At 47.2% G+C, this 12460-nt stretch overlaps 1 protein-coding gene across 9 annotated transcripts in view; it reads left to right on the forward strand.

The window, feature by feature from the left end:
• Positions 1 to 12460, forward strand: part of IKZF4 (IKAROS family zinc finger 4) — a 30729-nt gene that overhangs the window by 14209 nt on the left and 4060 nt on the right. For 5 of the 9 annotated variants that reach the window (XM_064377208.1, XM_021666047.2, XM_021666042.2 and 2 more), the window contains 6 exons: positions 1762 to 1855; positions 3126 to 3230; positions 4873 to 5133; positions 6155 to 6322; positions 11030 to 11179; positions 11963 to 12094. In XM_064377208.1, coding sequence (XP_064233278.1) covers positions 1834 to 1855; positions 3126 to 3230; positions 4873 to 5133; positions 6155 to 6322; positions 11030 to 11179; positions 11963 to 12094 — 838 coding nt within the window. In that variant the 5' untranslated portion in view covers positions 1762 to 1833. Of the gene's footprint in view, positions 1 to 30; positions 1856 to 3125; positions 3231 to 4872; positions 5134 to 6154; positions 6323 to 11029; positions 11180 to 11962; positions 12095 to 12460 lie in introns of those variants that run through there. The other 4 variants (XM_021666040.2, XM_021666041.2, XM_064377210.1 and 1 more) reach the window with 2 other exon arrangements.

Consider the following 12460-nt stretch of genomic DNA (forward strand, 5'->3'; position numbering starts at 1 on the left):
TTCAGGCAGAAGGCGGCTAGTGGAGGGAGGAAGGGGGGTGCTGGGGCTAGGGAGCCAATTCAGTAACAACTCCCAAGCCTGAGGAGATGGAGAGGATGGGGGCTGTGTGTGTGTGTGTGTGTGTGTGTGTGTGTGTGTGTGTGTAGCGGGGGAGGGGGCGTTCCTCCTTTTACTTGCGGAGGATGGGAAAGGGTGTTTGGTGTTGCTAAGCAAAGACGGCGACTTGGACAGTGGGAGCCTGTGGTGACATCTTTATTAGGCCTTGGGGATAGAGGTAGAGCTGCCTGGGGTGAAATGCCGAGACAGGCCTGGGTTGGAAGGGGTAGTGGAGAAAATCAAGGTAAGGAAGAGGAGCCTTGGCAAGCAGATGCTTCAGCCTGGAACAGAGATCTGAGGGGCCTCAGCCTCCTCCCCACAAAAGAGCTGAGGATGGGCGTCTTTCTTTGCTCTTGTACCCACTATTCCCTGCTGGCAGGCTAGGATCCTGCCACCCTGGAGCCCATGGTCAAGAAAGGGAAAGTAGTTATGATGAGGTCCCTTGCAGGGCAGTGTGGAGGTTCTCCAAGCTCATGGCTATTCCCTAGAGGTAGTCACTATTTGAAGGTCTCAAGGAAAGGCAGCAGGAGCGGAGGGCTAGTCTCCTTTAACATGTGAAACACCTTTAGCTTGTGGCCTGTTTCCCAGTTCCTTTCTCTCCTCCTGCTTTTCAGCCTTTACGTACCTCCCAGTTCCTCTGATGTGAACCTCATGATTTGGCTTTGCCCTCTCAGGGTTCAGCCAATCTATGATGACTTTGAGCAAGAAAATTTCTCAGAGACCTAAGAGCAGCCTTAATTCTTGGCTTTGACAGTCTGGGATTTCTTGGGAGTCCCAGACTTTGAAATTCCCTCTCTGGGCTTTCTGGAGCTGAGAGAGGAACTGCTAAACTTTCTAAATCTTACTCTAGTACCCTTTACCCCTGAGCTAGAATTCAAAATCCTTGGTGCCCAAGAAAGACTTTCTGACTCCTGAAACAGATTCATTATTATACATTAGCCCCATGAAAGTAGACTTGAGCCTGTTTTTCCTCTTACCTTAATCTTAGGGAGGGCAATAGCATCAAAGAGCCTCTTGAATTACTGGTATGACTCCTGCTCCTCTTCCTGTTTCTGGGCCTTAATTGGGAAAGCCACAAAGGATGCTTTCCCCTCAGTGTTTCTAAGTGTACTTTTAAATATATTTTCCTCCATATAGCAAATTCCTGGCCTCAAGAGGTAGCCTCAGCCAAATAAGCTGGGACCAGTGATGGATTTCCAACAAGCTCACTCATCCTTTTAGGGTCAAGGCCTCAAAGCCCAGTGCCCTTTTTTCCCTGATTAGTAACATCAAGTGATTTAGGGCAAGTTAGCACTAACATTTGAAAGGGAATAAGAAGATAACCTTTTCAGCCCTTGTAACCCTAGTAAATTCTACACTTAGTTGAAAGGACATATTTAAAACAGGTTCTGAGTCTACAAGTCTTAACTCACAATCCTGAAATGCTCACTTCATGATATGTGTGTGGTTCTGATTTTGGTCAACATTTTTAGGTAACCATGGTTCACCTAAAGAGCCCCAGCTGGGAAAACTCAGATTCAAGCCATAAGGCTTTTTCTATAGATAATGAACAAATTTCCTCAAGCTTTGATGGGATAGAATGGGGGAAATGGGACTTTAGGAGAGGATATGAATGGGAAATGGTCCCAAAGTCCTGAGTGGTTGTTTTCTTCCCACTGACCAAAGCTGGAGAGGGATCCCTCAGGAGGGTGTGTTCCGGATTTCTTGCCTCAGGCCCAAGACTCCAACCATTTTATAATGGAATCTTTATTTTGTGAAAGTAAGTATGTGCATAGCTGGGCAATTGGGTAAAGTACTAATAGGTGGACTTTAGGGATGAATTTTAGGCTTTCTCTCTCTCCTGCTCTCTTGCTGTCTCTCTTGCTCTCTCTCTCTCTTCCATATTTAGGCCTGTGTGCACACATCCATGCATGTTCATGTTAGCAGATAATGTAGAAGGCTACCAGTATGTTTATCCCAGTAGGTATGTTCTCTTTATATGTATCTACATATGTGCTGTGTCTGTGTGTGTGTTTATCTACATGTATTTTTATTTCACCTATATATTTGTGCAGAAGATTGTGGGGAGGAGGGATTTTTTTAAAAAAGACATTCATATCTTTCTTTAGGTGTGTTATCTGATTTTGAAAAACGTCATGAAACCCTTGAAAAGCATTTTTACAAAGCAATTTATCAAAAAATTAAAACACATATATTGAGAATAAATTGATCACTTAACTGTCAAGGAATATAAAATAGTAAACATGTGATTGGAATCAGATCAGTAGGAGGCTTTCTAGAGCAGTCAAATTTTTGCTGAATTTAGAAAGTCTAAGGGGCCAAATTCTTCCCTACTAAGATGGTGACCCCCAATTGGCTCCGTAGGACATGGACACTTATTGTCTGTGATCCCAGTTCCACACTAGCAGCTATGTAACCTTAGACAAGGAACATAACCCGTAACCTTTTTTGTACCTCAGTTACCTCATCTGAAAAAAATGAAGATAATATTAGCACCTACTTCATATAGTTGTTGTGAAGATTAAATGAGATTATTTCAAGAGCATAGAATAAAACCAGCACGCAATATTAACTGCTATTATCATTACTAATATTATCATTAGATTCAGGGACAATTCCAGTTACCTTTCCTGCAGATCCTGAACCTGGCTGGGGTCCCGGAGAGGAACAGTAGGGAAGAATGTCTGTCCTGAACATCTATCCCTTCTGCAGCCCCCGTTTTCCTCTCCGCCCTGGCGCGCCCAGCCCCAGCCCTGCTTCCTGTGGACGTCAGGCAGTGATGCTCTTCCCCTCAGGCCTAGATAAAGGTAGGGTAGGCAAGGCCCAGCCACTGAGCTCACGGAACACAGCACCAGGCATCCAGACTGGCGGGGGCGCAAGGTATGGTGCCCAGCATATAATACTGCCTTGTACATGGCTATGAAGGAAATGTTTGTGAAATTTAACTGAATTTGTTTTTAAAGATTAAGCAATGGACAGTAGATAACTCCAGCTTCAGCTTTACCTGCCCTGTTGTTCTCTCCTCCAAGGTAGCGGGGACTCATCTCTGGAGAAGGAGTTCCTTGGGGCCCCAGTGGGGCCCTCGGTGAGCACCCCCAACAGCCAGCACTCTTCTCCCAGCCGCTCACTCAGTGGTAAGTATAACCTCCTACCACCTCCTGGCAGTAGGCACCCCCATTTGCATTTGGCCTTAAATTTATCTTCTACTGGCAACCATTTCCCCATCGTCTCCTCCAGCTAGTCTCCTGCTCAGTCTCTAAGAGCAATAAGGAGCCTAGTGTCTATGGTTTTTCTGGCTTCTGAAAGGAGAGTGAATAGTCACCGGCAGACTAGGGTAGAATTAAAAGAGATATGGGTAGGATTGAGATAAAGGTTTCAAAGAGAAATCCGGAATTAGAGAAGCAGGTAGATAGAAATAGTCATCAAGTGGAGTTAAATAGGAAATAGAGGGTAGAAGGACCTTCCCATCTCCTCACACCCCATTCGCCTACCCAGACAGGGTCCCCATGACTGCCCCTCCCCAGCTGGCCCTAGATCTGTGACATTCTCTAAATGGTTGGAATAGCCAGGAATGTAGGTCGGAGCTAGAGCCAAAGCCTTCTCCTCACTGTTTCCTCCTTCCTTTATCCCTCCTGCCCTGCCTCAGAGTTTTATGGAGGTGGAGGGTGTAGAGGGGTTCAGCCTAATGGGGTGGGAGGGAACTGTAAGCATGTCTGTCTTCCAGTTTGGCTCTCTTTGGCCTGTTGTCTCCCTTCAGTACTCCTAGGTCTGTTTTCCCGCCACTGTTAACTTGCTGACTTCCTGCCCAAGGCCAAAGCCAGACATCTTTCTTAATGACAAGAGAGTAGAGAAAAAAACTCCTCTTAGTCCCCTCCTCTCCTCAGTGACAGAGGACATCCTATGTACCCTCAACTTGTTTCTCTCTTTTTTTTTTCTTGAGATGGAGTCTTGCTCTGTTGCGCAGGCTGGAGTGCAGTGGCACAATCTCAGGTCACTGCAACCTCTGCCTCCCAGGTTCAAGCGATTCTCCTGCCTCAGCCTCCGAAGTAGCTGGGATTATAGGCATGCACCACCATGCCCAACTAATTTTTGTATTTTTAGTAAAGATAGGGTTTCACCATGTTGGCCAGGCTGGTCTCAAACTCCTGACCTCAAAAAAATCCACCCGCCTCGGCCTCCCAAAGTGCTGGAATTATAGGCGTGAACCACTGCACCCAGCCCAATTTTTTTTCTCTTGACACCTATTTGCCTGGTGGGTGGGAGAAAAGTTTGTCTCAGGTTCCAGAAGGACTCTGAAATCACCAGCAGGGATATTAGAGTATCGGCTCCATTTAAGGCTTGAATGTCTCAGGGTCTAAAGACACTCTCTTAAATTTTAAGAGTGCCAGTGCCATTCTGGGTTGGTCATGGTGGGTCATGCCTGTAATCCCAGCACTTTGAGAGGCTGAGGCGGGTGGATCACCTGAGGTTGGGAGTTGGAGACGACCCTGACCAACATGGAGAAACCCTGTCTGTACTAAAACTACAAAAATTAGCCAGGCGTGGTGGTGCATGCCTGTAATCCCAGCTACTTGGGAGGCTGAGGCAGGAGAATCTATTGTACCCAGGAGCTGGAGGTTGCAATGAGCCAAGATTGCACCATTGCACTCTAGCCTGGGCAACAAGAGCGAAACTCCGTCTCAAAAAAAAAAAAAAAAAAAAAAAGTACCATTCTGGCCTGGGAGCAGCTTCCCCCTATGCCTCTCTCTCTCTTCTAAACACCATCCCACCCCTCAGCCAACTCCATCAAGGTGGAGATGTACAGCGATGAGGAGTCGAGCAGACTGCTGGGGCCAGATGAGCGGCTCCTGGAAAAGGACGACAGTGTGATTGTGGAAGACTCATTGTCTGAGCCCTTGGGCTACTGTGATGGGAGTGGGCCAGAGCCTCACTCTCCTGGGGGCATCCGGCTGCCCAATGGCAAGCTCAAGTGTGACGTCTGCGGCATGGTCTGCATTGGACCCAACGTACTCATGGTGCACAAACGCAGCCACACTGGTAAGTAAGCCAGAGGGGCTCTGGGAGGAGCTCCCAGGGTGGGGTTGAAAGGCATGGGCAGTGCTGCGACAATAGCGGGGATGGGGCTGGAGGAGGCCCTGCAGGGGGTGGGTGGCCTCAGAAAGGGAAGGGTCTCTCCCAGCACATTTTTAAGCTGACAAAATGAGGTGGGCTTGGGTGTGGGGTGTGGAATTTGAATTCCCCTTAATAAACCTGTAGTCTCCTAGCACTTTTCTCAACTGCTGTTATGAAAAAAAAAAAGCTGATATGTTTCTCAATATATGAGGGAGGGGAAGGTGTGGTAGCCTCAAGAATTAGTTAATGATCCTACAGGGGTAAGACTCCTGGGTATTCTTTGGGCCCTCCCATCTCATAATTAAAAAAAAAAATTGGCCAGGCACAGTGGCTCACGCCTGCAATCCCAGCACTTTGGGAGGCTGAGGTTGGCAGATCACGAGGTCAGGAGTTCAAGGCCAGCCTGAACAACATGATGAAACACTGTCTCTACTAAAAATACAAAAATTAGCGGGCATGGTGGTGTGCACCTGTAAAGCCAGCTACTCAGGAGGCTGAGGCAGGAGAATCGCTTGAACCGGGGAGGCAGAGGTTGCGGTGAGCCAAGATTGCGCCACTGCATTCCAGCCTGGGCAACAGAGCAAGACTCCGTCTCAAAAAAATAAAAAAATTAAATTAAAAAACCCAGAAAACAGAAGCCTCCTCTTCTCAGCTTCCTCAGGCTTTGGGCTTCTAGGGCATAGTGTAGCCTGTGGGGCTCAGTTTTTGGTAACAGTCTTTTGGCCTCGTGTTCCAGGCCCCTCTCCCTGCCACACACCTCTAATCCACACTTTCCCCAAGGTAAGACTATTCCCAAGGGATCTTAATAAAGCAGGATTTGTGTGCATGGCACTTCTGCCCATCAGCAATGTGTTCAGAGCACCTCTCTTTGGGCAAGGTAGAGTAGAGGGTGGGGCCTTCAAAGTTCCTCACATGCAGTCCTCTGGGATTGTTCTTTCACTTGCAGGTGAAAGGCCCTTCCACTGCAACCAGTGTGGTGCCTCCTTCACCCAGAAGGGGAACCTGCTACGCCACATCAAGCTGCACTCTGGGGAGAAGCCCTTTAAATGTCCCTTCTGCAACTATGCCTGCCGCCGGCGTGATGCACTCACTGGCCACCTCCGCACACACTCAGGTCAGTGACTGTCCAGTGGGAGGAGGGAGTGAGGCTCCAGCACACCCAGTATGTAGAGCTCAGTGATTTCTCTTGTATTTGGGGAGTTTGTTTGTCATTGTTTGTCCTCCTCTGTTTGTCATTGAGGAGGGGAGAGCATTTACAGAGCAGATAGGGCCCTCAGCCTCTCTCAACCATCCTCTGGGCAGCAAAGCCCCATCGGGAATTTGGGAGACACCCTGATGGGGTATTTTATATCTACCATAGTCTGTGACTTGGAACAAAAGAAATATGGGCAATATTCTTTTTTTTTTTTAATTAATTATTTATTTTTAAGAGACGGAGTTTCACCATGTTGGCCAGGCTGGTCTCGAACTCCTGACCTCAAGCAATCCACCCACCTCAGCCTCCCAAAGCGCTGGAATTACAAGCGTGAGCCACCTCGCCTGGCCATATGGGCAATATTCTTGGCTGTTAACAGTCACCCTTCCCTGACTTTTGTTTGTTTGCTTTTTCAAGACAGGATCTTGCGCTGTTGCCCAGGCTGGAGTATAGTGGTGCAGTCTTGGCTCACTGCAACCTTGATCTCCTGAGCTCAACCCATCTTCCCACCTCAGCTTCCTGAGTAGCTGGGACCACACACACCACTACACCCAGCTAATTTTTGTATTCTTTTTTAGAGACAGGGTCTCCCTATGCTGCCCAGGCTTGTCTTGAAGTCTTGATCTCAAGCGATTGGCCCACCTCAGCCTCCCAAAGTGTTGGGATTACAGGCATGAGCCGCTGCGACTGGCCTTTTCTAACTTGTTTTAGATTGTTGATGTCGCAATCCATGCCCTATTACCCCCAACATCTAAGCCCCTGGGAGATCCCTACTCTCATTCCCGTCTGCTCCAGGCCTCACACCTGTCATCATCTTTACCCTCCTTTCCTCTACACCACCAGAGGTCTTAGGCAACCAGTCTGTCCTCTTCTTTACTTCCTGATGGCTCCTGGAAATATCCATGGGCCTCTCAAACTGAAAAAAAGGGAGCCTAGGACGTCCAAATAAGAAAAGAGTATCCTATTTCTGTTCTCTATCCCAAGATGTTGTCACCTTCCCAGATGCAAGAGAAAGTCCAGAGGGTGCCTAGAGATCAATGTTTGGAAGAATGCTGGGAAACTGGATTAACAAGATTTTCTAGCCCAGTCAAGACTGTTTGAATCAGTATCTGTCTGAATCAGCTGGACAGATAGCACTTTTTAGGCGTTTTACTAAGCTTTAGGTTTTTGGCTTGGACTTGGGAAGAGGCCAGGAGCTGAGCTGGCAGGAAGGAGGAAGCTCAAGATTGGGAAAAGGCAGGAAGAAAGGAAGATGGGGAAAGAATTAGTAGGGTCTGTCCTTGGAAACTTTACTGGCTATTTTTCTCTTTTCTTAAACTCTCCTGAGCCAGGATTTAAAGGGACAGAGCAATAATTTCACCACCCTTTACTTTCTCCATCCACTTACCTTGTTCCAGGTTCTCCCACCTTGTAACTGGGACCTCTTTATCTCTATGTATGTGGAGAAACAGGGAAAAAGATCATCATTGATTCATGCTTTATATCTACAGAGCATTTCACTTGTGTGTCTTCATGTGATCCTCATAACAGTTCCAAGGTAGATGTGATTATCCCTATTTTGTTGAAAGGAAAATGAAGCTGTTGTGGGGAATAATGACTTGGGGTCACATAGCTATTCTGCAGCCTAGCCAGAACCCCATCAAGGTCCAGTGCCAGAAATATGTACTCCTTTTCCTCAGAAAAGGGCCTACTCCCCCTGCTGGTTTGGAAAAAGGATAGCTTGGCTCCCAGAATTCCTACCGACTACACAGTGAGGTCAACTGGGTAGATTTTGGATGTTGTTCTGTAGATTCTTAACAACAGAAGCAGAGCCAGGTTCAGTGGCTCATGCCTGTAATCCCAGCACTTTGGGAGGCTGAGGTGGGCAGATCATGAGGTCAGGAGTTCAAGACCAGCCTGGCCAACATGGTGAAAGCCCATCTCTACTAAAAATACAAAAAATTAGCCAGGCATGGTGGCGGGTGCATGTAATCCCAGCTACTTGGGAGGCTGAGGCAGGAGAATCGCTTGAACCCAGGAGGTGGAGGTTGCAGTGAGCTGAGACCAAACCACTGCACTTCAGCCTGGGCAACAGAGCAGGACTCCATCTCAAAAAAAAAAATAATAAGAAGAAAACAGAAGCAGACACAGATCTACTGTTGCATTCAATCTCTGTGAGGTGCTTTCTGTTGTAACCCATATTATAAGAAAAAAGAGACTGGATATATGTTCTTACTCATGTGGGAGCTAAAAAAGTTGATCTCATAGAAGTATGGAGTAGGCTGGGCATGGTGGCTCACACCTATAATCTCAGCACTTTGGGAAGCCAAGGCCAGTAGATCACTTGGGCCCAGGAGTTTGAGACCAGCCAGGGCAATGTAGTGAGACTTTGTCTCTATACAAAAAAAAAAAGTTAGCCAGGTGTGGTGGCACACACCTGTAGTCCCAGCTACTCGAGAGGCTGAGATGGGGAGGATCACTTGAATCTGGGAGGTGGAGATTGCAGGGACCTGTGATCATGTCACTGCAGTCCAGCCTGAGTGACAGAGTGAGACCCCATCTTGGAGAAAAAAAAAGAAGTAGAGAGTAGAACAGTGGTTACCAGAGGGTGAGAAGGGTTGGGAGTAGGTGGATAGGGAGAGGTTGGTAAATGGGTACAAGCTTACAGTTAGATAGGAGGAATAAGTAGTAGTGTTACACAGCATAGTAGAGTGACTGTAGTTAACAATAATTTATTGTATATTTCAAAATAGCTAGAAGAGATGATTTTGAATGTTCCAAACACAAAGAAATGATAAATGTTTGCTGGGCATGGTGGCTCACGCCTGTAATCCCAGCACTTTGGGAGGCCAGTGTGGGCGGATCATGAGGTCAGGAGATTGAGACCAGCTTGATTAACATGGTGAAACCCCATCTCTACTAAAAATACAAAAAATTAGCGAGGCATTGTGGCGGGTGCCTGTAGTCCCAGCTACTCAGGAGGCTGAGGCAGGAGAATCTCTTGAACCCAGGAGTCAGAGGTTGCAGTGAGCCGAGATCACGCCACTGCACTCCAGCCTGGGTGACAGAGCGAGACTCCATCTCAAAAAAGAAAAAAAGATAAATGTTTGAGGTGACAGATATGGCAGTTACCCCAATTTGATGATTATACATCATATACATGTATAAAAATATCATATGTACCTCATAAACTTGTATAATTATTATGTGTCAATTAAAATTTGAAAAAAAAGAGAGGCTGGAGGATCATTCCGCTTTCAGATGTTAAACCATTTCCCCAAGGGTCTTTATGTGGATAGGGACCATGGTGTTCATCTTGTCCCTAAAATACAAGGGTTTACAGAGCCTGAGCAAAATGCAGTAGACTGATATAATCAAGGCCTAGCTTTGGCATGGCAGAATTAGGGGTGACTAGTAAATACCAGCTTCCTAGAGATACCTTCTCCTGTCTCCCTGCATAAAATATACACTATTTTGTTTCTCTTCACTTTTTTCTCTTCTCTCACAAATATCTCTTAAGAGTTATCTTTAGGCTGGCTGTGGTGGCTCACACCTGTAATCCCAGCACTTTAGGAGGCTGAGGCGGGAGGATCACGAGGACAGGAGTTCAAGACCAGCCTGGCCAAGATGGTGAAACGCTGTCTCTACTAAAAATACAAAAATTAGCCAGGCATGGTGGCAGGCACCTGTAATCCCAACTACTCAGGAGGCTGAGGCAGGAGAATCACTTGAACCCAGGAGGTGGAGGTTGCATTGAGCCAAGATCGTGCCACTGCACTCCAGCCTGGGTGACAGAGTGAGACTCCTTCTCAAAAAAAAAAAAAAAGTTATCTTTAAATGAAGTACCACTCTGTTTTCCAATTTTTTTCTTCAGTAGAAATAAGATCTTTATGACCTGTTCTTTATTACAAGCACATAAACAAACAAACTTGGTGTTCTCTTCTTTTTAACTCTTCTCTGTTCTTTTATTCTTTTTCTCTTTTCAGAATTACTCTATCAAGTGATGGGCTTTCTAGGTCTCTCTTGGTATCTCAGTGTAGAGAGACAGAAAGGCAAAATAATCAGTAAACCAGGCTAGGGCTGGAGGTCAAAATACAAATAAAGGTCAATGAAAACTGCCCCCTCCCCACATTGGGGAGATCTAAGGGCTCTCATTTCTGTCATGCCAGCCCACCAATTTCCCCCAAACCAAAGCAGATAGTTCGTAAGCAAAAAGTCCCCTTGTCTGATAAACAGCACTTACATCCGCCTGCCAAATGGAAAGGTTAAACCACAGTCTGGGCCCCAGATTCTGAGATCCTGCAATGGGGCCTGCCTGCCTGCCTGCTAGGGATGATCCCCTACAAGGTCCCTGGGTCCTCACTTCCTTTGAGCAGCAATTTGGCCATCCTGAACAAGCCCACCACCAGTCTGAAGCCACATGCCCTGGGATTCCCTTGTTCCCATAACTGTACATTTTCCCTCATCACCAAATATGGTTATTTGTCCATGGTTGCAGCTCAAGTTGGGGAATGAACAAGCAGAATGACTCAATTTAGCAACATCCTTTCCTCCCCATGCCAGTGTATACTTGCTACTGGCTGAATCTGGAGAGCCAAGGCACAACAAGAAATAGCTCTGATGCCATCTTTCTTCTCTCCTCCACAGTCTCCTCTCCCACGGTGGGCAAGCCCTACAAGTGTAACTACTGTGGCCGGAGCTACAAACAGCAGAGTACCCTGGAGGAGCACAAGGAGCGGTGCCATAACTACCTACAGAGTCTCAGCACTGAAGCCCAAGCTTTGGCTGGCCAAACAGGTAGGGCTGTTGATGTACTACTGGGGAATGAAAGGGGATGATGAGAGGGAGTGCTGGACAAGGGTGACTCTAACATCTCCCCCACCGAGGGATGAAGTCTGTGGAACAGGGGATGGTTACCCAGTAAATCTGCCAAGCACCCTATTCCAGGTACCCTAGTTGGTGCACAGCCTTGTCTGTGGTGGGTGCCTTAGGGAGATCGAGAGGTAGAGGAAGTTTGGGTCTATATCTTTAGTCTAATAGGAGAGAGAGAGAACACAAGCAGTATAAAACCAAGGGCCAAAGCCGGGCACAGTGGCTCATACCTGTAATCCCAGCACTTTGGGAGGCCAAGGCAGGCAGATCACGAGGTCAGGAGTTCAAGACCAGCCTGGCCAACATAGTGAAACCCTGTCTCTACTAAAAATACAAAAATTAGCCAGGCATGGTGGCATGCACCTATAGTCCCAGCTACTCAGGAGACTGAGGCAGGAGAATTGCTTGAACCCAGGAGGCAGAGGTTGTGGTGAGCTGAGATCGCGCCACTGCACTGCAGCATGGGCAACAGAGCGAGACTTCATTCAAAAAAAAACAAGGGCCGGATGTGTATGATTTTCCCCAAATGATCTGAAATGTTGCTGGGGTGAGCTTTAGGTAGGGTAAAGTAAACAGAGCCCAGTTTCCCAGGCATCTGATATGACCTTCCTTGGCTACTGACCTGCTGGTTTTCTCCAGGCAAAGGTTGCTGGGCCAGTGCTACCCCTACTCAACTACTACTACCTGTCCCCACCTCCTTCCCACTAGGTGACGAGATACGTGACCTGGAGATGGTGCCAGACTCCATGCTGCACTCATCCTCTGAGCGGCCAACTTTCATTGATCGTCTGGCCAACAGCCTCACCAAACGCAAGCGTTCCACACCCCAGAAGTTTGTAGGTAAGAATCTAGTTGGAAAGAGATATCGGCTTAAACCCACAGCTCAAATACGTCTGAGCTGTGTGGTCTGGAGATTTGGTTTAGGGAAACAAAGCAGTCTGGTGGCCTCTGATACTCAAATCTATCCTCAGTACGGAGGGAAGTAAAGAGGGAAGATGTACTCAAAGAGAGTGGAGAGGGGTTGGCACTGAAGACTCTTGTGGTGGTTGTAAGGGACAGAGGTTGAGGGATCAGGCTGTCTCTGTTTTTGAGAATAACAAGAACTTCAGTCTGTCTGTGTGGGCCCTTAGAGAGTGAGAGAAAGGAAATGAGTATGTGGTTCCCCCACTCCCCAGCACTAGTCATTAGCTCTCTAAGGACCTGGAG

Source organism: Aotus nancymaae, unplaced genomic scaffold, assembly GCF_030222135.1.
Source record: "Aotus nancymaae isolate 86718 unplaced genomic scaffold, 86718_ANA_hifiasm-v0.15.2.pri h1tg000016l, whole genome shotgun sequence".
In the NCBI taxonomy this organism is placed as follows: domain Eukaryota; kingdom Metazoa; phylum Chordata; class Mammalia; order Primates; family Aotidae; genus Aotus; species Aotus nancymaae.